Source organism: Haliaeetus leucocephalus, unplaced genomic scaffold (assembly GCF_000737465.1).
Source record: "Haliaeetus leucocephalus isolate CR32 unplaced genomic scaffold, Haliaeetus_leucocephalus-4.0 Scaffold687, whole genome shotgun sequence".
In the NCBI taxonomy this organism is placed as follows: domain Eukaryota; kingdom Metazoa; phylum Chordata; class Aves; order Accipitriformes; family Accipitridae; genus Haliaeetus; species Haliaeetus leucocephalus.
In genome coordinates this window covers 2,928,061-2,955,610 of record NW_010973123.1, presented here as the reverse complement: position 1 = coordinate 2,955,610, position 27,550 = coordinate 2,928,061, and the positions used below count along the sequence as shown (strand labels likewise).

Here is a 27,550-nt window from a genome sequence, read left to right as displayed (position 1 = left end):
AGACAGTCAGCCATCTAGCTTTGCCAAGCAGCAGCCTGTGCAGAACTACATTTCCCAGCGCTCCCAGTGGGGGAAGAGCGACTGGGACCCAGTAAGAGAGCTCCTCTGCTGTTTGCTGTAGGAGCAGTGCTTCTTCTAACCGAGGTCAACGTGGGACTCTCATAGCTGGAGACAGACACCACTCCGTTCTGTACAGAGCGCAGTAAGTGGGGAAAGCGTGTGGGGAATGGCTGGCCTAGGTCCAACTCCTGCCAGTTGTACAGCGTAGGTGAGGTTTACAGGCAAGACAGGGGAGTCTGGGCTGGCCTCCTGAGATCAAGTTTTTACTGTCTCCACCTCTGCGTTTTCAATGATCCTAACAAAATCTGGCATTGTGGTTCCCAGGAAGGAAGGAAGAGTTAAGCGCCTGCAGATGTTGCATTTCATTCCATCGTTGCAGGTACAAGCCATTCCTCTTGTGCCTACCCCCGTCACATTCTGCTGCTCATTCCAGAGCAAAGTGCAGAACTCCTCCATTCGCTGCTGTGCTGGAGATTTTCACACACTAGTCTATATGAGACGTGGGGGCGGAGAAGCGACGGACACGTAATCGTCACACCACAAAATTGTTTCAGACACGGTCTCTGCGACAGTCGCCGTCCTCGTGTGCGTCTGCCTGAGCCTGCTGGCAGCGTGCCGAGTTCCCGCTGCTGCGGCTGAAGCGCCGAGCAGGGACGCTGATGTTCGCCCCAGCAGCTGCCACAGTGGGCTTGGCTCCCCTCTATCCCCAGGGATCATCCCGGTGAAGACCACCCTCAGCTGAGACAGTGGGAAAGAGAAATCCAGAGCAGAGATGTCAGAAGCCGCAAGGCAAAGCCCCCACGCTGCTCGCTACAGAAACTGCCTCCTCGTAGAGACAGGAGCCTCTACTCAGGCTTGGGAGCCATCACTGACCTTTACTGAGAGGAAGGACTCTCAGACTCTTCTTTGGCACTGCTTACATGTCTGTAAATTGAAGCAAACATTAACTCCCTCCTTAAAGGGCTTCGAGTTCTGTGGCTGAAAAGTGAAATATTCAAAATAATCGTTAAGGATTGTGAATCACAGATAATTTTTGTTTCAGATGAAGGCTAGAGGTGGTAGCATTTCTGGCTATTTTCTGACATCCTGAAGCTGAGTTCAAACTGCAGTCTCTGACTGCCTGAGCTGAAAATGTGGTAGGATCCTTTGGCACAAAAAACGTTCATGGCTGGAGATGATCCAATTCAGCTGCAACTGCTGTCTCTCGTCTAACTCGGGGAATTCTCTTCCGCAGCTGATATTTTGTCTTTCATTCTCTTCTGGCATCAGTGCCTTTCCCACAGATCTACTGTGTGCTGCAATAGGATGTTCAGTTGGATCAAGGCTGTTACAACAGTGTAGGAAACAAACAAGAGAGCAGCCACCGTCACTGCTCTTTTCCCCAGGGATACAGGAGTTTAGGGCAGGAACATTTAATCTAGTCTTATAGCAATGTCTGTAAGACCTGTGCACACTCAACAGATGGAAACAAACTGAGGTATCTTTAAATAGTCTTTAAAAATTGCCTGAAACTGGGTTTGATGTGTGACTAGAGACTAAGGCCAAAGTGATAATTTTAGGAAGCAGATGCCAGCATTCTGCAGACTCTGCGAGAGGGAGATTTCTGGTGGCAGTGGGTTATTACACCTTTAAAATCAAACTTAACTTTGTAGGGCCGCTGCATTATATTCTATGCTTCTCTTTAGGCAGAGACGGCTACCTGTAGGTGTCGGTTATGGCTACGATTTATCAAGCAGTGTATAGAAGAGCTTCCTCTCTCTTCTGCAGGTTACACTCTACCTATGTTAGAAAAATGAGGTAAGTTCTCATCTGATTCTTGCGTACAGTGAGAAGATCAGAGTTTGGCACTCTTGTGTCCACTGTCACAAGCAGCCCTACCTAAATCTAACCCAGGGTTTAATCTTTTAACAGTTCAGCAATAATATAGTAATGTTATGTGAGCTGGTAACAGTCAAAATCTCTCCACTCCCTTCACCACTGATAAGAACTGGTTCTCTCAGGCTGAAGCTCTGTTAATGAATGCCTATGCTTGCTGTCCTAGCTAAAGATCTCGTAAAATACAAGGCAGACTTGAAGTGATGCCGCTCACCTCGTTTTAAATACTACTTCAGACAGTCTGAAAGAAGCACATCCTGACACCTTTTTTCCAATGACTGCTTTTCCTAACACAGGCCCCGGCCAGCTGGGCCCTAATACTTCAGCTGGGTCTTTACCTCTCACGTCAGTGTGACAGGTAGAATGTACCCTGCAGTAATGCATGTAGCCTGATGGGAAGCGTATTCAACATCTGAACTGCTCAGTAGCCTTGCTGAACAGGACTTGGAGCCAACCAGATTGGAGGGATAAAAGGGAAGATCAAGGTTTCCTGCACACAAATGATCATGTCTATAAAGCAGACCTCTTGGATTAAGAGACTGGGTTACTGATCTTCTCAGATGTCCAAGACTTGAAGTTGCTTGTGTGGTAGTAAGTATTGCAATATTTTCTGCCACAGAGCACCTTCACTAGAGGCTACAGCCCACCAAAGAGTAGACTCAGCTCTTGACAACTCTAGAAGTGTGTGGAATACATAAAATCTGTATTGTCCATTCAGCGCCCCTGCTCTTTGCAACATAAATGCATCCAAATAAGCGTAACACAGGTAATCTCAACATGATCTTGAATGTATCTTCCCAATTCTTTTCTCACTGCAGATACTTAAATGAGCTAAAGGAAGATGATAGCCTTTGTAGACAAGCCCAGACCTCAGGAGCTTTCTACCTCTTTCACAATCTCTCCCCCTTCCTGCAGCAAGTTGGGAAGAAATATTTGGTACCACAGCTCAGTGCAACAGGTAAGCAGGTGTCCGGAAAGATCACACAGCTGAAATGATACACAGTCATTAGCAATAAGCAACCTCTTACATGGGGGCTGAAAATCTATCAAGCTGTGCAGGAACATCCTGCTATATGTAGCACACTATTTGTTAACAACCAAAGACTATTTGGAGTGAAAACCTTGGCATGCAGACACAAGCTCATGCTCTTCACACACATGGTACCAATGTATACCTGATCTGCTTTGAGATGATCAGTGTTAAACATTTGGGACCGTGCCTTTTGAAGAGAAAGGGCTGGCAGGAAAACAAGGTCTAACCAACAAAGGTTATTTGGCATTACGTAGGAAAAGTTTTCATTGAGAGAAAGGTATTGGCTGGTGTAGGACAGAAACAGAATGGACAGCTGCTCCCCAAGCATTATAATATTTGCATCTGTAGCTTCACATGGTCAACACTTCCAACAGCTAGAAGGAAAGCCAGACTTTCAGTCTCCATCCAGGTGGGACTGCTTGTCTGGTCCCCTCTCTCACATGGGCACCCTGCCTTAAACCAAGACTGCGTGTGCTTTGAAGATGCAGAGAGAGCATCATGGTTGTATGAATTTGCTTTCATCACAGCTTTTTCTTCCCCTTTCCCCTGCTGTTTAGAGATGAAAAGGATCCTGGAGAAATTCAAAGAGACTGAACAGTGGATAGAGAAGTCGGTGCTGATCGGTTGTTCAGACGAGCACGTACCACTCTTTGCCCTGGATTTAGGTTGGATGACTCCTCTTCCGTGTCAGCATCATGTTTGATGCACTGAGATGAAGACGCTGCCTAGGCAGCATCGTTAGTCCTTGCTGGGTGAACATTTACTGCCAAAGAGGACTCGGTTGAGTCTCTGTAGGAGCTGTTGTGAGCATGGCGGGTCAGGGCCACAGAACTGCATTGCTGTTCCTGTGCGTGTGTTAGTAAAGGTGGGCTGTTGGCAGGTCACAACATTTGGGAGTGTCACCACTGATGTGATGTCACTTCCATGGGAACTTCCAGAAATTGTATACCGGAACAATGAAGGGCGTAAAGTTGGGACAATAACTGCAATTTACTAGATCAAAGATTTTTTTTTTGTTGTTGTTTTTTTAAACAGGAGCCTTGGAGAAATCAGACATTGAGTCTGAACTCAAGGGATCATTTACTGACTTATGGAAAGCTCTCTTCGTAGTGGATGGGAAGGATTCTCCTTTGCTGGCTTCGGTATTGTACAGGATTTTTTACTTTAAGAAGTTGCAATTTCTAACATCTAATGTGTCCCATATTGATTTATGATTTAATATGTATTGTGGAAGTACTTACTGTACACTTTCATTGACCTAGTACAAACACACTATAAATTACAAACACACTATAAATTACAGCGGTTTTCCCAAATTTGCAATCCCAAAAGCAAGCTGCAACAGAAACAGACAAGTGGCTTAAAAATGACCGCAGTAATTAGCCATTTAGCATCAACCTGCTGTATGTCCAGTGTCAAACATACTGATCTTATCAGTAGTCACAGCAATCCCAGTTTGTCCTCATCTTAATAACTGTCAGGCACTAGTTTTCTGTAATCTTCTAGGCGAACTGAATTTCAAGAATGAACTTACAGATCTTCTCTCAGAGCTACTCTTTTAAAACTACTCACTTATAAGCTGTTCCTCTGCAGATGCCCTATGTTTGGAAGCCCTAAGAAAAGACCTGTGTGTGAAAATCAGCTGTCCTGACCCATAAGTAGAAATAGCTGATGTTTCCTTTCCTGCTCTATAATGTTTGTGGTGCTTGGTCTATTTTTCAAGAAGGTATTCAAGGTTGGAGGCTCTTTAGAATAGTTCATTTCCCATTACTACTCCCACTATATCCTAATAAAGAACAACTCTTCCTCACCTCACCTGAACATGGTCAAATTTGGATGCTAAAGCAAGAAGCATGAAACATCAACTGCAGAATCTGCCATTTTTCAAACCAGTGCCCGTACTTAGTTTACCTTTCTGAGGCTTCCAAACATAATCAGAGTTTATCCACATGACTGCGTGCTGGGGAGAAGACAGCAACGTATCATTCAGGGAGACTGCTCTGAATCATTTCTTTCACCCAGGTATAAATAAGATTTGTGTTTCTCTCTTGGTGTTCACAGGCCCAGTCCCTTCTTCGGTGGCACGATTCCCACCAGTATTGTAGCAAAACTGGGCAGCCCACTCAGAAAAATATAGCTGGCAGCAAGCGCGTCTGCCATGCCAGCGGAATAATTTACTATCCACAGGTGAGCACGTGAACAGCAAAGGTAAGCAACACAGGGTCTCTGTGGCAACAAGCCAATGCTGCTGGGTTGCACGGAGGGGAACCTGTAAAAGGCAGCAGGAGTGCTTTGGGTACTTTTTCTGTAGAGTTCATCCAGTTGACCCCCAGCCAGCTAGGAAAAGCAACAATTTGCAGTTACCTGTTTGGTCTGAACTCCTTGCTTTGCTTTTTGATGCATTTGCTAGATGTCTCCAGCAGTTATCACCCTGGTGTCTGATGGGAGCCGGTGCCTCCTTGCACGACAGCCCTCATTTCCCCAGGGGATGTACAGCAGTCTGTCAGGCTTCTGTGACTTGGGTAAGGCAATCTCTGATCCAGCGTGGTGGCCTCAGACATGCAGGGTGTGGGGGCAGAATGGGGGGGACATCAAGCCTGTTCACAGATGAGGATGGAAACATAGACGGTATCAGGATAAAACATAGTGGCTCTAAATAGATCGGTGTTGCCATTCAGACAGAATTCCAAATAGCTGAATGTATCTGAAGAGAATGGGAATTCGGGGTATACAGCAGTTGCTCTAGTCCCTGATGGTAAATACAAGTATAAGACTCCCCAGGTTAGAAGCCTGGATACTTTTTTAGTCCATTTTGTGTCTAGTGCAGGCTGGCTCAGAAGAAAAACTACAGGCCTCTTGTTACAGGAGGGAAAATAGCTTAAAAAGGGAAATGATGGAGAGAGGCAGCATTGTTCTGTCCACCAGCTGTATATAGACAAAGCTAAAAATGTCTCTGATGCCTCTGTTTAAGGGAGGTAAGCATTGCTGATGAATTTAATTGAGCATCCTGCTGACAAGCGTTTCCAGGTCAGCACAGTCAGAGCTCCTGCGTGTGCGGTCAGGGCTGGAACACCTCAGCAATGAGTGTGCCTACATTTTCTTTGCCACAGTTTGCTGCCCTGAGGCCAGGCCATCCTTACCTAACTTTGGTTGCTTGTAGGTGAAAACGTGGAGGAGACAGTCCGGCGAGAGGTGGCAGAAGAGGTGGGCCTGGAGGTGGAGTCACTCTGGTACTCAGCTTCTCAGCATTGGCCCTTTCCCAGCAGCTGCTTACTAATAGCTTGTCATGCAATGGTGAGAGCACAGCAGGCTGAGGTGAGCAGACTCGGGTTTCCCTGAGGCATTTCACTGCCCTCCTTATGTAGCAAAATCTCTTTCAGTCCACAGACATTTAGTTTGGAGAGTATCAGATCCTCTCTAAATGCAGTTTTCTATCGGCTTTCTCTACAAGTGAAGAAAAAACTTCAAAATAATCGTATCTTCTGTTGCAACGTGCCAGATTTTGCACAGGTCACTGTATATATACAAGCCCAGAGCCCAACACCCCTGTATTTTTTTCCTCTGAACTTTGCAGAGGAGGTGGTCTCTGGTATTAATATCGTACTTGCCACAGAACATGCAGATTCTGCCATGTTAATTACTGTGCTCAGACACTGGTACTTTGCAGGCCAGTGCCGTGATGGAATAGGGCTACCTGATTTGTGACTTCCCTAAGGAAACCAAGACCATAAAGCACTGGTGGATAGTAATGTCCCTTCCTGTATTGGCGTCAGCACTTAATTCAGGCATGGATAAAGCACTGTGGGCATTCTAGCATAGAATCTTTGCGGTTACAAGAACAAGCCAGGTACCACTGCCCACATTTAAATCTGATTTAAGGAACTCTCAATTCTTTCCAGATCAGTATGAACAGCCTGGAACTAGAGGAAGCCCGTTGGTTTGCTCTGGAGGAAATCATGGAGGGTCTCAAGAGAGAGCCTGGATCTTCAAAGCAAGATGACGGTAGTTTTTTACCCTGGTTCCCTCCCAAACAGGCCATTGCTCACCAGCTGATTTGTGAGTGGGTTAAGCAGCAAACTTCACAGCCGGCTTAGGCATGACTTAATCAAGTCTGCGATTCTACCAGAACTACAAAAGCTCGACAGAAAAGCTTCCAAAGTTACTGAAGGCCCAAGTCTGTGTTACAGTGAGGATAGCACCAGGCTGATGGCAGTCTTACACTTAGACACATAGACCTACAAAGCCACTTCTAAACCGATCATCCTCAGACAACTCCATGTACAGTGGATCACCTTTGAGATCCCATGACTTGCAGTAAATATACAATAAAATTCTTAGTTCCAAAACATCAAACTTACTGCGACCAGCTGCTGCTGTTGCCCAGCAAGCAACCGAACCGTGAGCCCCTGGCACCTGCGTCCCATTTTCCTCCATTTTATCCACCTTGGATAGATTTCAAATGCACAATTTTTACAGAAAAAAAAAAGCGACAGTGATGCCTTTCGGTGTCCACACTTACATGGATCTGGAAGAACTATAAAAAAATGGAAAAAAACCCCACTGCCTGTACACTCTCTGCTTCTTCTGTTCCCCTTCCCATTCAATCGTCCAGTTTCATGTAAAACATCCTTTTTTTTTTTTTTGCAAATGTTAAGTGGGCTCCTACTTTGTTGAGATACCTGAGCAACTAAAAATATCTCTAGAGGCACCACTTTCCCCACCAGTAAGACAGTGTTACTTCCATCCCAAGGAAGAGAGAACAGAGCTATCTGGTGGTAGAGAGTGGAAGAGCAAAACCTACATAAAAGCATATTAGAACCCAGATAATGCAAAGGTGAGAGGAAGTGCTGCAAGGACTGCACTTCTGACAGAGAAAAATCCTGAGAGGCTCAATGCCTCTTACCGTGTGCCAAAAGTCTTGCCTGGAGAGCTGGTCTTGTTTTACTGAAGAAATGGTGTCACTTCTCTAGAGGGAGAGTGACAAAGAGACAGTCTGGGCAAGGAAAGCTTAGTAAAAGAGACAGATGGAAGGATGTTCAATCTCCTGCTGATTCAGGCCGACAGTCTTTTCTGCCTGCTTGGTCAGAGTTCAAATGCCAAGATTGCAAAGCTGTCAGTACAGATAATTGAAGGGGGAACAGGAATGTATCATTGACTGCCACCATTAGGATTCACTGTAGGTGAAAAAGCAGTGGTAAAAATCTGGAGTCATGACACCTAAGCAGTAAGTAAAAAAAGGCAGCTTTTTCACACCGAGACATGCTTTGTTTCCTCAGAGTTAATTTTACTTTAGGAGGTTGGGAGGGGATTCTTTCAGGCCATGGCGGCATGTGCAAACACCTCTCCCACCCCCACTAACTCTCAGTCAATAAAACCCATGAGCCAGAGCATGCCTTATCATGTCTGTGAACTTGATCTGTCAGTCATCCTGGTAAGAATGTGCTCTGATACAGCTAAGGGCATTGCTTCCTCCCCTCCAGCCCAGCCAGACACACCACAGGAGCCCACACACCACTGAACTAACCTGCAACACTCCTGCATCCAGTTTCCTTTGAAACATGTCTCACTGCCTCTCTTCGTAGTAGTTCATCCTGCTTTCACTCCAATCACACCATTTTAATTCCCCAGCATTTACCTCTTCTTCTCTCATCTCTGGAATCTGCCATTTTCATTTTCAGCCTCACCCCTTCCTCCCCTTCTCTGCAGTAGAAGATATTGAACAGTTAGATACCCGTCAGCAAGACGTTCCTGCTTCTCATCCTCTTTCCTACTTCTCCTTAACGTCTTCCCAACTCCACCCTTATGTAGTTCATTAACGTGCCCCGAGCTTGCTTCCAGTGTACAACATCTAGCTCGATGTACTTAGTACTATTTAATATCCACACAAGATCTGTTCTCCCAGTGGCAGAAAAAGGACTAAGAAGTAAAAGCAGCAAAAGTAGTACCTACGAATGAAAGGAGGAATGGCTGTGTGATTTCTGCAGTAATCTGAGCTTTCCGTGTTTTGTTTTTGTACTTCTACAGTACATATTTGCAGTGTATATGTCTGTCAAACCAGTTGCAGTGTGATCAGATTCAACATCGGAGAAAACTCACCTGTGTTTGGGAAACACTGGGTTACTCTGCTTATCAAATTATGTTTTTTAATGTCAAAATGCAGGCTATCAGTGAGCTCTAGCTGAAAGGAGACTGACACCAGCTCCTCCTGAACTGTCCCTTCTACATTGCTGATACAGACCTGTCTTGGTAGGGTGTCCCTTTGGGGTGATGTGGGCACCACAGCAGAAGTCAGGCTGGTCACAGGAGGTGCAATCGTTACTGCTGCCCCCTTGCTCAATGCTGGTGGGCCAGACACTGCCCAGGCTGAAGCTGCTAGATATCCACAGACTTCAGGGCAACACTTAAGAGTCACGGTTTGCCTAATACTCTGATATACCAGGCTTTTTCAGATTTCATCAGTTACTGCCCATTTTCTACAAGACGAATGTTAGAGGAAAAGCAAAGCTATTTTCTCATTTGTTTGCTTTTCTGTGACTCATCTTTTAAAACACAGTTTTAAATGTCTGCATGGTCCTTTTAATTATCAATAAGAAAAAAAGTCTTTTCAATCTACTCAAATACTTTATTTTGGTAGAGCAAGAACAATGACAAGGCAATATTCTCATCACGTTTTTGAAGAGCCTTAAATTTTAAGCTTGATTGTTTTATAAAATCCTTAATCCCTACCCTTCTGACATAGGTATGAAACAATAATGGTGGCCTCTGTTCCTGATGTTAAGAAAGCAGGAACGATTATAGGCGATACACAGCTATGAACAGGACAGAAAAACAAGAAGAGAGAGACATTGTTCTCTCTTGCATTTGCCTCAGAAACCTCGCTGAAGCCTGAATAATACTCACTGCAGTCAAGACAGAACATGCTCCATAAAGGCAGGTGACCTGGAAAAAGAAAGAGGCAATTCCTCTGAAGATGCTTCTTCAACAAAACACAGCAGGGCTTTCCCATGTAAAAGATATCAGGCAGGCAAAATGGGACATAGCAACATATTTCTCTCAAAACCACATCCATTAAATGAATCCTCTTTGGGGACACTTGGCTTGTATAAATCACTGAGACTCCACTGCTTTCAGAGGCTGCAAGGACTTGGGACTTAGAGCAAGACCTACCACTGAAAAGCAGTCAGCCTGTGGCATTACAACCCGGTTGTTTATAAGTATTACCAGTCAGCAGGGTACATGGGCAGCTATAAAATAATAATGTTCATCTGATTAATTTCAAATAGCTTTTTGGAGAGCAATGTAGACAGGTTCAGAGCAGCATTCCACCTACGTACCAAAAGCAGCAGGGCATAAAAGTTATGTTTATCTCCAACAGGTGCCAGCAGAGAATTAGAGTAACCAAACCAAATAATACAACTTGTCTATCTCTGACTGAGGAAGCTCAGAAAAATCTTACCTGGAAATGGTGCGGATTGGTAATTCACTTACACATGCTCTCCCATCACCTTGGGCTGCTCTGCTGCTGCATGGAAAGGTCGCATTTTCCTACCCAGAGGGGTGCTCATCCATTGTGAATGGCAGAAAGTTTGACTTCAGCATTACAGGTCAAGGAGGAAGCTCTTACATCAAGAAATTACTTCACCTTAAAACATGCTCTGAGGCATGGTGGACACGTGCTGAATCTGATGTTTAGCCTGAGAGGACATGAGCACTTAATGGAACGCCCTGACAACATGACTGTGTTAAAGTCATTTTTCAGGTAATCATTTTTCAAGTAACCATGAGCAGTTCAACTCTGGGAGCTGCAAGGGACAGGTTGTCAGAACAACTTGTAATTACACAAATAAAATTCCTGTGCTTCAGTCTGAAGCACTACTACAATGAATTCAGCAGCCCCAGCCTTCAGCTCTCATTTAAAACTTGTTCACTTTTCAACTTAGCAACAGATGGCAAGCAGCTGTGTAAGGGAAAAAATATCACCAGATATCATTCATACAACAATGCATACACCTGGGAGTGACTGAGCACCTCCAAAACTACTTCTGTTAAAAAAAAAGAGGCCAGGTTGCTAATCTGGAAATGGTGCGACTTGATTTTCTTTAAGACCCATCAGTGGTATTTTGTAGACAATCAGGTGCACTCACTCAGTGATGTCCAGAATCATCATTACATGGAGAAACTGAAGCTGGCATCAGCTGTGACAAACACGTCACAAACATAGGAGCAGAAACACAAAGCCTCCCCAGCTCCCTCACAGGGAGAGCAGTATTGGCACAGGAACAGAAAATGCTGACACAACACCCTTCTCCACTGGTCCCTATGCTCAACTGTATATAGCATCTTTTTCTATAGCATTCTCCACAAAACTTCACATCTAAAGAAAATACAGCTACAGAGATAAATAACAGAAGTTAGAAGGCAACGCAAGGAAGAGATTTTTTTCAATAAGAATTGAAGTGATTGGGGGAAAAGAGTGATACACAGTAAGGTCATTCTAATGGCAGAAAATGCAAAGAAGGCCCTGTTTCTATTAGTGGAAATAATGCAAAGGGACACAGAAGATTTACTAGTATATTAATAGAAGCAGAAAAAGAAGAAAGATGAGGTTTGGGCTAGGGACAGAAGCAAATGCATACATCACTTTTATTAATAAGTCTAAGAATCTCAACAAGGTCTTTTAAGGAATAGGAAGCTGGAAATTCATAAATGCTAAAGGTGGACACTGCAGTCAGGGTGCTAATTAAATGTATGTTTAATTGGACGGGGACAAGAGCAGCTATGCAGCTTTACCTGTGAAACATTGTTGACCAGTTTGTTTAACCAGAACACAGCAAAAGCAAATAGATACTGCACAAAATTCAGTAACTGTGATCTGTCTGCACAATGAAAACCTGGGAAGCTTTTATTAGTGAAAGAAAATACGTCTACAGTCACAAGGGGTACACAGTAATGATCTGAGGAAATACGATAGTTAAATATGGCTGCTGTTAGTATGCAACATGGAGAATGCCTCAAATAAACTAGATTATATTCCAGCACTAACTGTATGGCCTTATAACTGCAGGTAAGGTTAATAACCCTCACCAATTTAAAAAAAAAAAAAAAATTTGGTCTGAACTAATTTAGATTAACATCACTGCAGTCATTGGATATCATTACTCCTTTTTCCCCATCGAATTACAAAGCCTTTACTGGAAATACCTCATTTTCTCCCTCCTACCTGCAACACTGGTCAAGTCACTACTTATTTTTTTCTGAATAAACTGAGCTTTACCTTCACATTAGCTTTGCTATTCACTTCCCATCCTTGTGTGCTTGCAAAATTGTGAATATTCATCTGGGAGTGCTGACCCACTTAAGTACGGGCTCTGTTCCAAACAGCAACCCACACTTCACACAGGAGTAACACACAGTGTGATATTCTTCTCCCTCCCTTAATTACTTTGCTTCTTAGCTACAGTTTCACGCCAGAAACCTGTGAATTGTTCATGACACCCTTTTCCATGACACTGCACTCCACAAGACAGTGTCCTAGCCTGGAAGCATAGCCAGCACGTATCCCAACATCTGCCTGTTGTTTCTATCCTATTTCAACAGGACAGGTTGTTACTGTATGTTACTGTAAGAATTCAAACACAAGATAAACTTAATCATGACCACAACAGCAATCTCAGTTATTTGCCCTGAAAGCACAGTTTTGGTATTGAATTAATTATCCACTATTGGCACCTCAAATTTGTAATAGGATACCTTCTCTGTCCTCAGGAGGTGTTGATCAGGTTCCTCAGCTGATGGCTGAGGAACACACTTCATGCATATCAACTAAGGTGATATTTTAGGCTTCACACCCCTGACTTTTCATATTCTTGAGCAATCCTGTTTTTTCAATAGCTCTGTATTCTGCTTTTTCAGCTGAGAACCCCAGCTGACCTCCATGGTGATATTTTCTTTGGGGAATAAACAAAGCTGGAAAAAGAAATACATTTCCATCTTAGACCTGCCAGACCAGATGCTCTTGTGTTCCATTCCAAAGATGTAAAAGGCAAGAGGGAGGGCAGCTGTTGCTGCAGCTTTTGCAGCATCCCAAGGGATCCTGAGGTGGTACAAAGGGCCTGCCCTGACTCCTGCTGCTATTAAAAACAAAATCCAGTTTCTCATATGAGTTAGATAAGTAGCTACAGCAGGAGCTGCACAAACTTTCATAAAGAATGCTTTTCCACCGCTGCAACTAACACATGCCCTGGAGATAACTGTTACTCCTGTCTTGCAGTGTTAGAAAGGAAAGGCAGGAGGCAAGTGTTGTGCAGGGAAGTGATCTGTCATGGCAACAGGGGAAGCTGACATCCACTTACACGGCAAGAACGCTGAAAACAGTTTATTTGCAGGAGATCGATGTAAGCACAGGGACTTCAAATAGCAGGTAGCATCGCTGACATCTAACTGCACTTGAACACAGCTAGCTGTATTTAAATAACACTCCTCCTGAACAACACCTCCTCCCCACTGACCAGAAAGAAGTTGGAGTCACACTGGAAACATTGCTAGCCAGTGGGCTGCTGACTTCTGAGGTGAACTGTACACCCTCCGTTAACACAGAGAAAATAAAGACCCTTTTTCTTAGGCTCCTCACTATTCCATAAAGCTGGGCGGTGGAAAGAGTGGCAACAGCCAAACAGCCCAGGTGTTTAGAAGAGTTTTAGTAAGTTAAAGGTCTCCCCTGTGCCCTGGGATTAGTTCCAATTTCATATATGGAAGATGAAAGATCCATTATTTGTTTTCTTGCTTGAAACATACCAGTCAACAACTACGCCATTCAGAACTGGGGCTACAGGGATCAAGCCACCAACAAGAAAACTTTATTTCTGGGAAGGGTCAGAAGTTCTAGGATGAACAAGGCTGTACGAAAGGCAGATGCTCAAGTGAGCAAAGTGAATAAATTGTGTTGGAATGCAGTTCTAGTTAAACTCATTTAGAATATAATGAAAACTTTGATAGCAATCCATTGAAAGGGAACCACACTGCACTTGTCTTCCCTAATTAATTCCATCAGGCTTCCTTCACTAAAAATACTCTCTTTCAAAATTAAAAGCAGAAACGCCTCATATGTTACTTCAAAGCAGTGGAAGAGGCAGCATGGAAATGCTTATTCTTCGATGGCAAATTCTCTTGTGAGCAATTCCAGAGTCTTGAAGGTCTCCACTGTGAAGCTGCTAAACAAATGTAAATAGTTGGAATAAGCACAGCCCCACAGAAGTTAACAGTCCAATTGATGGAAAAGTATCATTATCCAAGAAGCAAGATCAGTTGAAGTGTTTCCAAAAGAGCAGCTTTGTTTTGAACATTAGCTTAGAAGTTTTCTTCACATCCTACATTTGAAGAGTCCCTTGATCTGTTTTGACCTTTTGTATAGTATAGGCCACAAAAGAATTTCAATGTGATCATGTTCTTGAAACTGAATTATTTTTTAAAGTATCTAAACTTGATCTAACTACTCATCAGTGGAGAATTTTATGTAGCTTTAGTGTTAATTACCTTCCCTGTTAAAACATAAACCTTTTTTAAGGTTCAAGTACATCTGTTTTCCACTACTACCTGCTGGTTATCCTTGTCTGCTAGATTCAAGAACTCCTGTTACCCCAATTTTTCCAGTGTAGATTTGTCCAACTCAATTTCATTCCACTTCACCCCTCTGCAGTGCAAACTCCTTGAACCTTAGTGGCATCTTTATACTTCCTAATTCTTGTTGTCCATCTCTAATCCCTGTCCAACTTGCCAGTACTCTGACAAAGTAACTTAGACAACACCGATGGAGGACAAATGTGGACATGGCATAGCCATCATACCCTTCATCCACATTCATTCCATGCATTCAAGTACAGAATCTCCAATATTTATGATATTGTACTGGAGCATTTTGCAAGATATTTGTCACTTGCAAAAACAAACAAAAATTTGGGGAAAAAAACCCCAAACCATGAGCATAGATCAGTAGGGAAGTCAGCAAGCAAGCATTCATTATACATTGTCAAGGTCTCATGAATTTCAGTGAAACTATGCCAATGTGTGTCTTTCAAAGAACTTTCTGTGCATTGGTCAAACTCAGTTGGCATGGCAGTCAGATACTGAAACTCATCATCCAACAAGTGTCCAAGTCCTACACAGAAACAATTTTTGCTACATTCTGCTTTGTCAATTAAAATAATGCCAACACTTAAGATGCAAAAAAATTAAAACAAAGACTTCAACTAAATGGACTCCAAACCTTAAGACTAATAATAACATCAATACTAATACTAATTTATTAGTCTTTTAAAAGCAATTAGGTATGCCTTCAGAATCAATCAGGCTTTTGTATCACTGAATACTATTTTTCTGAATATGTTTTTAAAAAAAAAAAAAAACAAACAAAAACCAAGAACTTGTCCAATGAGCTTCTCTTCTACAAGTTATGACACTTGATTAATTGTTGCGTGGAAGAAAAAAATAAAGAAAAGACTTGTAGAAACCAATTCAGATCTGGCACGAGTGCGTTCTTGCTCTCTGTAAATCCAGAATTTCTACATATTTTATTTCAAATTTATCTTGTTAAAACTAAGCCTTCATATCTAGAATAGATTTTTCATTCCATGTAAAAGCAACATGCTGAACACCTTCTAGCTACCTTTTCAGTGAAAAACAAAACTAAACTGTTCAGACTGGGCTCATATACAGCCACTGCTGGCATGATACCAACATTCAGCAATAATGGAATTATAAAAATGCCCAATTATGAAATGCTTTAACTCCAAGAACTTCCGATACTGCACTGAGGAAGTTGTGCATACCTTCAGAGAAAAAACAAATATCTCCAGTAATCAAGTTGTATTTCTGCTTTTATTTAAATAAATTCAAAAAATACTTATACCCAATATTTACATATTCAATCCAATTACTCTTCAAATCCTCCTGCTTAATGAAGAACAGATTCTTACAGTAATTATCAGAAGTTCTTACAATGAAGCATTGTACTTTTGGAAAAGCGATTAAGTGTCCGCTGAACCTTTAACTAGCGTTCACAAATCCACAAGAGAACACCACTCCTGGAATACAGTATTCCTCTATCTCCCCCTGAAGGCAGGAGCATTTTCAGAACATGTTAGCACTGGAAAAAATCCAATTTCTACCCAAGACAGTATCCAAACAGACAGCTTTTGCAGGTAAATTCACTTTGCATCTTTAAAGCAACACAAAACCAATACATAAAATGCTTTTAATTCAAACCTTTTGTCTCTTCTTCCAAATACTGCTAGTCTTTCTGGGCTTAATTTCTCAATCAGCCATGTCTTCTGAATTAAGACAGTCTTTTATTCTGTTGCTCCCTTATCAAAGCCAACATGATCTGCATTTTCAGGTAAATACACTCCCATGCTCTGTAAAATGTTAGAGGTGGGTCCTGCCAGTCCAGACTGAGCACTATAAGATTCAAGCAGGTTAGCTACTAGGTTCATATCCACATCAACTGGTGTTAACTCAGTATCTTCAGCTCCAGAATCAGGGCCAGCATTTTGAGTCGTAGTTGCATTAACAGAGCTTACCTATAATAAGTATAAAGAGAAAGTTTTATCAAATTGTATAAATGGGTTAAAAAAAAAGACAAATCACAAGAGAAAAGAAACAAGGAAACAGTTCTGCAGCCAGTATGTTCCACACTGTCTTGACAGACAGGAATTTAGTCACCCAATGCTCATGCCAGTTAAAAATCATCACTTTCCATTATACAGATTAAGTTCCAAGAGAAGGACAAGAGGGGGTTACTGAGTCCTGGCTCAATTTCCAATGGGAGTAATCTACTACAGGAACTCAAAAAGTCAAGCTGCAGCTGCTTGCCTTACTACTAAAACAGGGTAAGACAGGAAAATGAAACTAAGTCTTGGAAATGATATGCAAGTTAGAGCTTAGCTAAGTTGTTGTTGGTTTTTTTTTTCCCAAAAAATATACCGTGGTGCAACTGCAGCACATTTTGCTTGCACATGGGATTATTTCTTTTTTTAATAATTAGTTAGCACATGATCAGAAGACATAAGTTTTTGATCACACTACTCAGAATGACCACTTTTAGCATATTTCCTCTTTCCTACTAAAGGTCTCAAAACTATTATGCTACAAACTAGAGCTTAAGGCATACTTACCCCTTTCTTTTGGGTAACAAAACTTTTACCAACATTGGTATGTGCCAGTTCACGGTCCATCTCATTCATGTATGACTTGAGACTGCCTATCAGATCATTAGGCGATACCTTCCGGTCTTGCCTTTGATTTTCAGCATCTAGGTCTTCATCATCCTCATCTGAGAAATCAAACTCCTCCTCTTCATCCAGATCATCAGAATCTAGCTCTTCTGAGTCTGCCCCTATGTATTATTTTGTGTCAGTACAGATAGCAAACAAATCAGTGCAGTGCCCATGGGTGATCAGAAGACCCAGGGAAGCCAAATAACTGTGAGATATTCTGATAAATGAAACAAAGAAGCAGTCTCACCTAAAATTCTGTCTAACGCTTTTGTAAAAGAATCTACGTCAAAGGTAACATGGGATTCATCAGATGACCTGAAATATAAAAATATTTTTAAATAAATAAAGCTTTTATGCTTGCATAAGCTTGACACAGGCATAAGCCATATGGCATACTGATTTCTCTTAAGCCTAGATTAAAGTTGGGACATTTAAAGTGATAGTCTTGGAAGTGCTTAGAAGCCTGAGACCTGTATGAATTAGAAATGAAACAGCAAGTGGAGGAATTCCTGACATGAAAGAGAAAATAGAACCAACAAAAAATTGCACTGAAGACAACCAAAATAAGCGTGCCTGAATCCTTCTGGAACAAAGCAGTGGTGTTATACCTTAGACAAAGATTTAAAAAGCTGAGAATCTCTGAGGTCTCCTGCCTAGAAAGAACACTAGAGGCTTCATTCTGGTCTCTCTTTACGCTTGGTGATTTGCCTTTTTTTTGTGGGTGGTTTGGTTTTTTTTTAGTAACTGAAAAAAACCTACATTATAACTCAGACATTGATACTAACACTAATTAAAAAGGGTCAAACAGTTAAGAGCACAAATTGAGTAGACCCTTATACACTTGATAAAGCTTACATAGCATTATTTTCTCAATAGTAAAGCTATTAAAAAGAACCTGGACAATACACCACTACCTAACGCCTTTTTTTTTAAATTAAAGGCCCGTCCACACAACATTCACACACGCTTTCTTAACTCCAACAACTAATCTAGTGACATTCTGCTGCTGTCTGGTTAAGTATTTTCAGTTAGCACTTTTCTTCCACTGTTGGGAACAATGAGCAGGATCCACAGTGATTCTTTCCTCCTGCTTCTAGGTGTACAGTATGTGCTTCAGTAGTGCAAAAACGGGCCCAGTATATTCAAAATACTAATCTATAGGAAATCTAAGTACAGCTGTACCACAAAAATCAAGAGTCTTAATTCACAGAGACAGAGTCCCTCAACTTAAGTTTCATTTTTATTTCTGCACAGCCTCATCAGAAGAATCTTAGCAGTCTGAATAGTTAGTCCTTCATGGCAGAAAAATTTCAGTGCAAATGAACTCGAGATGTACATTTTAATAACAGTGCTAAGAACTATGGTAATGAACAACAGTAAGCCTTCAACCTAAAAGGGTTAAAAAAAGTTTTACCAGCAACAGTGTCAGAGCGGTCACCAAGCTGGTTTAAAAGCCACTACATATTCACTACTGACATGGGTTCGTTTCAAGCCTCTGCTAAGTAGAACACTTTCAGACTTCGATTCTCTGCATTACAGAGCCAACCAAAGGGCTGCAGCAGAATGAAAACACATTTTACACCAGACACCAAACTTAAAAATACTACTACCATGGCATTTCTGCTCCTTCATGCGTTGAGACTTTGGATACAAAAGCCTTCATACTTTCAGCAACTGCTTCCAAGTCATATTTCTGCTCTTCCTCATTTGAGGAAGGAAGGGACTCATTTCTTGCCTCCTTCAGCATCTGATCTAGATCATCTGGTGTAATCTCCAGCCAACTGTCATCTGAAAGAATATAGGACATATTTGTTATTCTGCACAAGTCTGTTAGCCCACAAGGCCCAATCCAGATGGCTGGGAGTACTGCTAGCATTTTGTAGCTTATTTTTGCACTGCTAAGTTTTCATGCTCCTACTGCGTAACAAAGGGCATAAGGCAGGGAGAGGCTGAGAAGAAGAGAGTTCAGATTTCATTTTACTACTTCAAAACTCTGCTTTATATGCAGCTTCAAACTAGCAGATATTGCTCTAGTCACAGATAATCCTGCCACTAAATGAAGGGAAAAAACCGCTAACACTATAAAGAGAGAGCCAATCCAACCTTTGACTATGATCATTAACACTAAATGTTGGATTTGTGTGCTACTGCATCATTCAGAAATGACCTGTACTGCACAGGTACTGGCAACAACTGCATTTCTGTCAAGTGAGTGAAAAAAACTTATTATATGAAGTTTATGCTGGTCTTATACTGGCCATCAGAGTAGACCAGATAGTAATTAACTTTGTATTGTCAGTATTGGAATTGGTTTATTATTATAGAATGTTTAAGTACTTTTTGTCTGGTAGACAGTTGACACAAAGTACGTGATCTGGTGTAAGTGTGCATCGTGTTACTGATCTAGTGGTATCAAACCAGAAACAGGATTGCATATCTTGCCAATTCACAGCCCCAAGCTTTGTGGCTTATACAAATGAACTGGTTGCCTCAGTCTTAAGTGATGGCCCATGAATAACATTTCTAGCAGTCACAGGATGGGAGACAAACTAAGTAGATATGGAGACTGGTATGGTGCTGTGAACATTCACCCTCTCTCCCCACAAATAACCATTTGTGATAGGAATAGTCCACACTCCCCCATCCTCCTCACCATCCTCTGGAGGTAGACAAGCTGCTTCTCTCTCAAATTCCTTCAGATCAATGGTTGTTGTGTGTAGCAATGTCAAGATTTCATCACCTGGGCTCACCTCAACAGAGCTAGAAGAAAAAAATTCAATTTACTGAAAAGGATTTTCACTAGCATTGCAATGCCAATGGCATCATACTCTCTACGTGCAGGTTTTCACTCAAATTCCTCATTATTCCTTCTGTGCAAATATGTAAAAAAGATAAGTGAATCTGGGGGAAGTACCAGAATACTACACCGATAGTATTAGCCAAAACAAGACACAGTCAATTACTGTAATTCCTTGTTGATGGCTCCAAAGCCCATTTCTCATGTTTCCTTTGTTCTTTGTATTTATTTTGTCTTGGTAAACATTATGATTGCCAGATCCCAAACAGCACAGACTGGAAATTCAAGCAACTAACAGTCAAGATATTATGAGCTGGCAAACTCTCAGATATTTTGGTCATGATTTATTTTTTGGATTTGATCTTTTGCAGAAATCTACAGCCAGCTGCTTGCCTTGAGTAAAGGAGACAGATTACTCCGTATTTATTATTCACTGGGATTGCTTTTCAATGAAACTTTTACACAAGTTCTACAGCCAACCAACCAAGTGATACTTTTCAGCCGCCTCTTAACCCACTTGGAATAGCTTAGCATTTTACAAAACCAAGATAAATAGTTACTCAAGCAATAACTTCTACTAGTGGAGAGTTTTCTAGAGGAATTAATGCCCCTATGTCCTAACCACAGCACTTATGTTAAGTGTACAATGGAGAAAAGTGTTCAGATTTCTTGTAACAAGTAATAAAAAAGGTAAGTTAAAGTACTTGTAGGTACTGCGTATGGTTACTCACGAATTTTAGGTAGCTCTTACCTTTCTGGCTTGGTAAGAGATTGCTGGAAGTAATCTTCTGCCATATGCAGCAGTTCCAAGTACTTAGCAGATCCTTCCATTTCTCCCTATTTAATGCAAGTCACAAGCATGAATCTAAACAACTCTCCCTCCCCTTCCTTTTCACAGTCAGGCTTCATAACGATGACTATCTGTCACACAGAAATGTAGTGCTGAGAAAATCGAAACAAGTAAAACTGCTTTGCCATGTATACTTGGAACAGAATATAGGAGATGGGCATGTTTTCACAGTCAAATATCAACTGAACTCTTATGCTGCAACACCATAAGGTGTACACTAAAAACAATCAATGACAATACTATGATTCCCACAACAAGGTGGATTTACCATGCTCAGGTTACAATTGTACAGGAATTGTGAATGAATCTCTTGGTATTTGGGAATTATCCACAGAAGTGGCATTGCAATACTGTAAGAATATTCCTCTTTTCCCATATTTAAAAGATATTAACCTAAGCATTCTGATACAATTGTCCAACTTTATAACCTTCAAATAAGTAGTCGATTTATGTCTAATAAGTAGTCAAAGGCATCTTTTAAAAAAAACAACAAAAAAACCCTACAAACCCCACAGAAATCACACAAACAAAAATACACTTCCATGAGCCCAAATGGGTCCATGGGTGTTGAGTACAGATCTTTACAAATATTTAATTCTAGAGGTATGCAAACAAAATGTAAAACAGTGAAAACAGTTATACTGACACACAACCACATTGTGGTTTCCTTTATTCAAGTGTATTTCCCCTTTCTTTAGATGAATGAATTCATCCCCAAATCCTGCTTTTTGATTTTTAATTTCCAAAAGAAATTAATTAATTTCCAAGGGGAACAAACTGCATATACCTCCATGAAAGACATTCATTCATCTTCCATAGACAGAATCATTAGATTTCTTGCCCTGCTGTAACTACTTACACAAGTTCAAGAGCTAAAACATGTTTTTCCTGGAATGTTTAAAAGACACACACACACACAAACACACACACACACACACTACTTCACCTTGAAATAATTTTTTTCCTTCAGGCTGCTGAGGAACCTCACCCACAGGGGACCGCTTAACACATTTCTCTTGGAATCAGGAGATACTTTGCTGCACTTGGAGCACAAAATTTCAAAGCCATGAGCCTATGTAAGAGATGCAACAACAAGAGGTTCTCAAGATGTGACAAATTTAAGTGCATCTTTAAATGACTCCATAAAGAACTGACTATCATTGAGCTCCTGATGCTGCCATTTGAGAAGTAGGTGCCAAACACAAGTATATGTCAGGTTGCAGTATCTTGCTTTGGAAGTTGGAATCTGTCTTTCTGCAGCAATAATGGATCATTTTGACTTTGCAAAGTTTCTCTACATAGGCAAAGCAACCTAGAAGACAGATCTATAGTGAACAAGCTACTCCCTACATAAGCATGAAGACTTTACCTGTATTTATAATCTACAGAAGTACAAGAGTGATCTATTCTGTAAAAGGAAACTCCCAGGATACCGTACTTCCAGAAAAATGGTAACTGCGAATTTGCTTGCATTTTTCTGTACAAGCAGGCAACTCACAAGCAAAGAGTCATTTCTCGGACATATGTAAACAAGCAAACTAAAGACTAAGTACAAAATACATAATACATTAAATATAATTACCAGTTTCATGCCCAGTTCATAGGCTTTGTACTGAGGATGAGATGGGAGGGGCAGAGTGTATCCACTGCGTCTATCCGGAACAAACTTCTGCTGCATCAGTTGTGCATATAAACACTTTGTGAAAGTAACCTGAAAAAGCCAGAGCAAAAGAAAAACACTCACTGCAGTGTGACTGTGTTGTGTACAGGCATCAAATTTCCACCAGTCTTATCTAAATTTTGTTTTAAAGCACCCATATTACAGACAATACCTGAGATTGTATTCAAAACACATCTTAGATACATTTGCCTAAGATAGGTTGCTTTTCAGATCTTACGAAGTACATTCCAAGTCAACTTCTCTAAATAAACATGAAGTTCATTCAGTCTAAATACATTAGAAAAAATCCTCAGTATTCATGCCAACAAGGTATATTCTGAAAAATCTAAGGCCTCTTTTCAATTAATGAAACCAAAGCTGAGATTTCAAAACCAGTCTAGAAGTCTGAAATTTTACTCCGAAGCTTTTTTTCACAAGTCTGGGGGTAAAACCCTGTAATGCAAATGTATTGGATACAACACTCTTTCGACAATGCTCATAAAACACTTCATAAAAAGCTTTCACAGAGCTGTGTAAGCACAGCTGAGAAGGTGAAAAGCCTTGGAATGAACAGCGGGGGGTAGTTAGGAGCAACTCCTTTATGTTGGCTGGCAGTGCTGTCAAATGGCTCTGATCATAGAACTAGATCAATTTACTTAGCAAGCGTTTCAGCAGAGGAACTATTAGCAGTAACCTCTGATTGCAGAAACACTTATGTCATGACTAGCCATTTGAAAGTCTAGCCACGTCAATCTGAAGGCAGAAAAGCTATTAATGCAATGAACTGGAAATTCACGTCTAGCGTCAAAAGAAAAAAAATAAATCGGAAAACATGCTATTTTAAAAATTAAATCCACATATTTGTATCACTTGACCACAGAACCTCCGTCAGTTACAGAACCTAACTGATGAGTTGCATTAGAAGGATCACTTACTACAGTCATCACACGATTGTCCGGAGGGAAAGTTTGAAAAGAGCGACATGCTCGTAAATCTACAGGATCTCGCAGGTAAAATGCCTGGACTGCTGCAGCCACCAACGAAGGGCGCTGCCTCAGCACTGCCACAATGCCTGCCGGAAGGTAGCAGTGGGCTCGGTGAAATGAGGCCTGAATTTTCTCAGGATACCTGTATCATACAATAGCAACATGGTGTATTAAGTGTATTGCAAGCCCAAACCACTCCTTTTTAATTATTATTCCCATTTGCACTTTAATATTGATCTATATTATGGGCCAAACGCCAGAAGGTTATTCTAAACTAAAGTTAAAACTCAGCTAACCTAACACCTGGAATGTCTGTTCACATATATACATATATGTAAATATACACGGCTAATAAAAATTTAATCCCCACATTGGTAAGATGAATCACTGTGAACTTGACTAACATGTCCAGTTATACAGTATCCTTCACCGCACTGAGTGGAGAAGTCATCTGGTTCACACTGTCAAATCCTTCCAAAAAATAACGTACAGTGCTGGACACACCTGTGGCAAGCTGATGCCCTGAAAAGCATGCTGGTTCTGCATTTTAGTTCGCAATCCTCCTTCTCCCCCCAGCAAAGGGCTCCTAAAGGCTCACAGAACTTTCAGATTTTTCAGTGCAAGAAGTGAAGGAAGCACAGTACAGATGTGAAGGAAAAATAACTCTTGTCATTGTCAGGTGTGGCATCATAGCAGTGAACCACTTTCAGAGCTGCCAGATCACAGTACAGCCTAGAGGACATTGGTCCCCCTCTTTAGAAGAATGCCACAGAAAAAAACTCTAGCTGCTGGTTTCTGAAAAGGAAGCAACTTTATCACATCTAACAGGAAAATGTTTGACTACAAGAATGTCGTGGTTTAACCCCAGCCAGCAACTAAGCACCACGCAGCCGCTCACTCACTCCCCCCCATCCAGTGGGATGGGGGAGAAAATCAGGAAAAGAAGTAAAACTCCTGGGTTGAGATAAGAACGATTTAATAGAACAGAAAAGACTAATAATGATAATGATAACACTAATAAAATGACAACAGTAGTAATAAAAGGATTGAAATGTACAAATGATGCACAGGGCAATCGCTCACCCCCCGCCGACCGACACCCAGCCAGTCCCCGAGCGGCGAAAACCCTGCCCCCCACTTCCCAGTTCCTAAACTAGATGGGACGTCACATGGTATGGAATACACTGTTGGCCAGTTTGGGTCAGGTGCCCTGGCTGGGCATGAGAAGCTGAAAAATCCTTGACTGTAGTCTAAACACTACTGAGCAACAACTGAAAACATCAGTGTTATCAACATTCTTCACATACTGAACTCAAAACATAGCACTGTACCAGCTACTAGGAAGACAGCTAACTACATCCCAGATGAAACCAGGACAAAGAAAATTCCCCTTACTGTTGCAGAAGACCAAGACAAAACACGCACATACCCACTGATGCGTTTATATACTGCTGTTCTAATGGGTTCTGCAGCCAGGAACTCCTCTGAACAGGTGGATAACAGCGTTAACGCCTGCGAGATTGTTGGACTGGCAGCAGATAGGTCGCATTCCTGCTCGTGAGTCTCTGACAGTGGAATGATGTGCAGTTCTCCTTTGTAAAAGAACACCTGGCAGATAGTAACATTCACATCAGACAGGATAAGAACAGTCACACACTAAGCAATGGAAAATTTAATTTCATATATGAATGCATTCGTTTAAACACAGAGAATACTGAAGTACAAATAGAGAAATAATACAGGAAACAGCAAAAATTTTTTTTTAAATGGGAGACAAGGTAAATGCAGATGCCAGAGACCATGATCCAACCAGTAAATAAAAAGCCCTATTTTAACTGCAACAAGTTTGGTCAAATATATCTTGCTTCCTTAATAACAGAAATACCAGAAGTTTCTCTTCAACTAGAGATTTGCTTCAGGAGAATCAGACAGCATAACCTAACTGCTGAAGAATAGGACAGGGACTAAAAAGCATTATTTCAGGTGCTACATGTGACCTCTTTTGGCTCCTGATCCTAAGAAAAGAACTGAATGTAACATTATCAACTCCCTCACTCTGTCTGTTCCCTCAAACAAAAGGAAAATATGGCCCCGATAGTCCAGACACAGGTTTGCAATTCATTTTTGTGTTGCGTTCTGCCCCTTTTCTTTTTAAGAGTCTTGTGGTAGGGAAAAAATAAAAGTTAAACAAATCTTCGCTAATGAAAAAGTAACTTCTTTCCTTTTAAATGCATTGCCACGAAACTCAGCGACATAACTACTAGCAATCCTCCACAGCGAGGAGATCAGGCTGCAGGCTCCGGGTGAAGGAGTCCGCTCATTAATTCACCTATGCCAGACCCAGTCTGTCCCCCTGCAGTGTCAGCAATGCTCCAGTCTTGAGGATTCCCCGATCTGAGGGCAGCAAACCCTTGTGCCTGAGCACTCGAGAATATGGTAGAAAAAAATCCAAGTGGCTACAGAAGAGCTAGAAAGCTCAGGTGGATCCAAGACTGCTCCCGAGGAGAGCAATATGGAATGTTTGTATTACACTGCCCAACACATTCCATAGCTCCCACGTTATCCAAGCTTTCCTTGCACTCCAATAACCTAGAAAATGGGAAGTTGGCCAAACTTACTGATTCTACAGATCAATCAATAGCATGACAGCTTCACTGCGTTCACATTTGCCACCATGATTAGCAAGTTTTAAAAAGTTTAGTCAGCTCTGCATTGTGGAACAACTCTTAAAGAATGATTTATGTGCAAGAGTCAGATCTAGCTGAACAACACAGACTCACAGCCTAGCAGTCAGGTCTCTAGTCTCCATATGAATGTTATGCCATTTGTATGAGAACAGAGTAGTATAAGAACTTTCTCTTTCTTCTTTCTGTCAACAAACCAATTCTAAAAGAACTCCTTGCTATCTGTAACCATTTCCCGATATCTCTACAGCAGTTTCTCAGAACGCACTCACTCTACATAGCATTCCGCAAGAGCATGCGGAACAGAATCGAGTATCAGAGGTTTCCAGTGGTTAAGTCTCTCATTCAACGTCCGCAGCAAGCATAAAGAAGCTCATTAAAACCAGAGTGAAAAGAGACTGTGCTGAAAAAAACCATGCTGTTACTTAAAACAAGTCTTGAGCCCTGACCAGCAGAAGCTTCTTCGGTAGTGAGGGAGAGATGGCACTTGGGGTTTTCAGTGGCAGACAGACCACTTGGCTAGATAGAGGTGCAAGAGAAAACTCCAACCGGTAAGTAAAAGGCCACTGTGAGCCACTCGCCAATTGGTACAGAACTTTTACTCACCCTGTTGTCACTATTCTCAGGATTCAGCCACTTCGGGAGAAAGTCAGCTGCTTCTATCAAGAGGAACTCCCCGTCGTTGTCATCGATCCTGGCCAAGGAGAAACCAGTTTCTTACCAGGGCAAGTGTCGCACGGCACAGTAACGCGCGTTTCTGAACCCAGTTAGCACGGGCAGGTTCCACGCCCGCGGTTTTTTTTAATGCCGAGGCACGACCTTCCGTCAGCCCCTGTCGGGATAGGCGCTGCCCCCTCGCACCCGCCGGGCGCCTCGGCGGGGCCCGCCGCGCCGCCCGGGGCCGTTACCTGGCCGCCAGCCCCGGGAACTCCCTGGTGATCTCCCGGACGAGGTAGACGATGAACCACTCGTCCTCCACGTTATCCCCGAAGAGCGTGGTGCCGCCGATGTGCGCCGGGGTCTCGCCTGGCCGGGGGCAGAGAGAGGAGAGGCAGCTCAGCCCGCCGCGCACGCCCCCCGCCTCCCGCCCCTCACGGCCCCGTCCCCCGGAGGCTCACCCCGCGGCGGCACGTAGCGCAGGCGGAAGGGCTGCCGCTGCCAGATGTAGGCGGCCAGCAGCGGCGCGAAGCGCACCACGATCCCCTCGGCGCAGCGCCGCAGCAGCGCTTCGCCTCCCGAGCCCGCCGCCGCCGCGAAGAGGCGGTAGCGCACCGCGTCCTCCGCCGGCGCGGCCCGCCCGAGCCCCTCCATGGCGCCGGGGCGGGCCGAGGCGGG

At 42.3% G+C, this 27,550-nt stretch overlaps 2 protein-coding genes across 2 annotated transcripts; one reads left to right on the top strand and one right to left on the bottom strand.

Annotated features, from left to right (window-relative positions):
• Positions 1-1,745: 1,745 nt before the first annotated feature.
• Positions 1,746-7,062, top strand: NUDT13 (nudix (nucleoside diphosphate linked moiety X)-type motif 13). Its single transcript, XM_010579900.1, has 8 exons — positions 1,746-1,857; positions 2,754-2,893; positions 3,526-3,633; positions 4,004-4,110; positions 5,030-5,155; positions 5,379-5,490; positions 6,129-6,283; positions 6,868-7,062. Exons 1-8 carry the CDS (start codon positions 1,775-1,777, stop codon positions 7,060-7,062), a joined length of 1,026 nt encoding a protein of 341 aa, XP_010578202.1. The 5' UTR covers positions 1,746-1,774.
• An 8,685-nt stretch (positions 7,063-15,747) lies between these two features.
• On the bottom strand, positions 15,748-27,526 carry ECD (ecdysoneless homolog (Drosophila)). Its single transcript, XM_010579899.1, has 13 exons — positions 27,334-27,526; positions 27,124-27,241; positions 26,822-26,909; positions 24,961-25,139; positions 23,481-23,673; positions 22,468-22,596; positions 21,832-21,957; positions 20,787-20,872; positions 19,892-19,998; positions 18,849-19,026; positions 17,486-17,553; positions 17,137-17,357; positions 15,748-16,542 (listed from the first exon to the last, which is right to left on the bottom strand). The coding sequence occupies exons 1-13, from the start codon at positions 27,524-27,526 to the stop codon at positions 16,312-16,314; spliced, it is 1,917 nt and encodes a 638-aa protein (XP_010578201.1). The 3' UTR covers positions 15,748-16,311.
• Positions 27,527-27,550: the final 24 nt, after the last annotated feature.

Coding starts and splice junctions, on each gene's coding strand:
- NUDT13 (XM_010579900.1), top strand. CDS start 1,775: ATGGCTACGATTTATCAAGCAGTGTATAGAAGAGCTTCCTCTCTCTTC. Junction 1,858..2,753: donor ACCTATGTTAGAAAAATGAG/GTAAGTTCTCAT, acceptor TTCTCACTGCAG/ATACTTAAATGAGCTAAAGG. Junction 6,284..6,867: donor TGAGAGCACAGCAGGCTGAG/GTGAGCAGACTC, acceptor AATTCTTTCCAG/ATCAGTATGAACAGCCTGGA.
- ECD (XM_010579899.1), bottom strand. CDS start 27,526: ATGGAGGGGCTCGGGCGGGCCGCGCCGGCGGAGGACGCGGTGCGCTAC. Junction 23,674..24,960: donor GTATATAAACGCATCAGTGG/GTATGTGCGTGT, acceptor TGTATGATACAG/GTATCCTGAGAAAATTCAGG. Junction 17,358..17,485: donor AGCGTTAGACAGAATTTTAG/GTGAGACTGCTT, acceptor AATAATACATAG/GGGCAGACTCAGAAGAGCTA.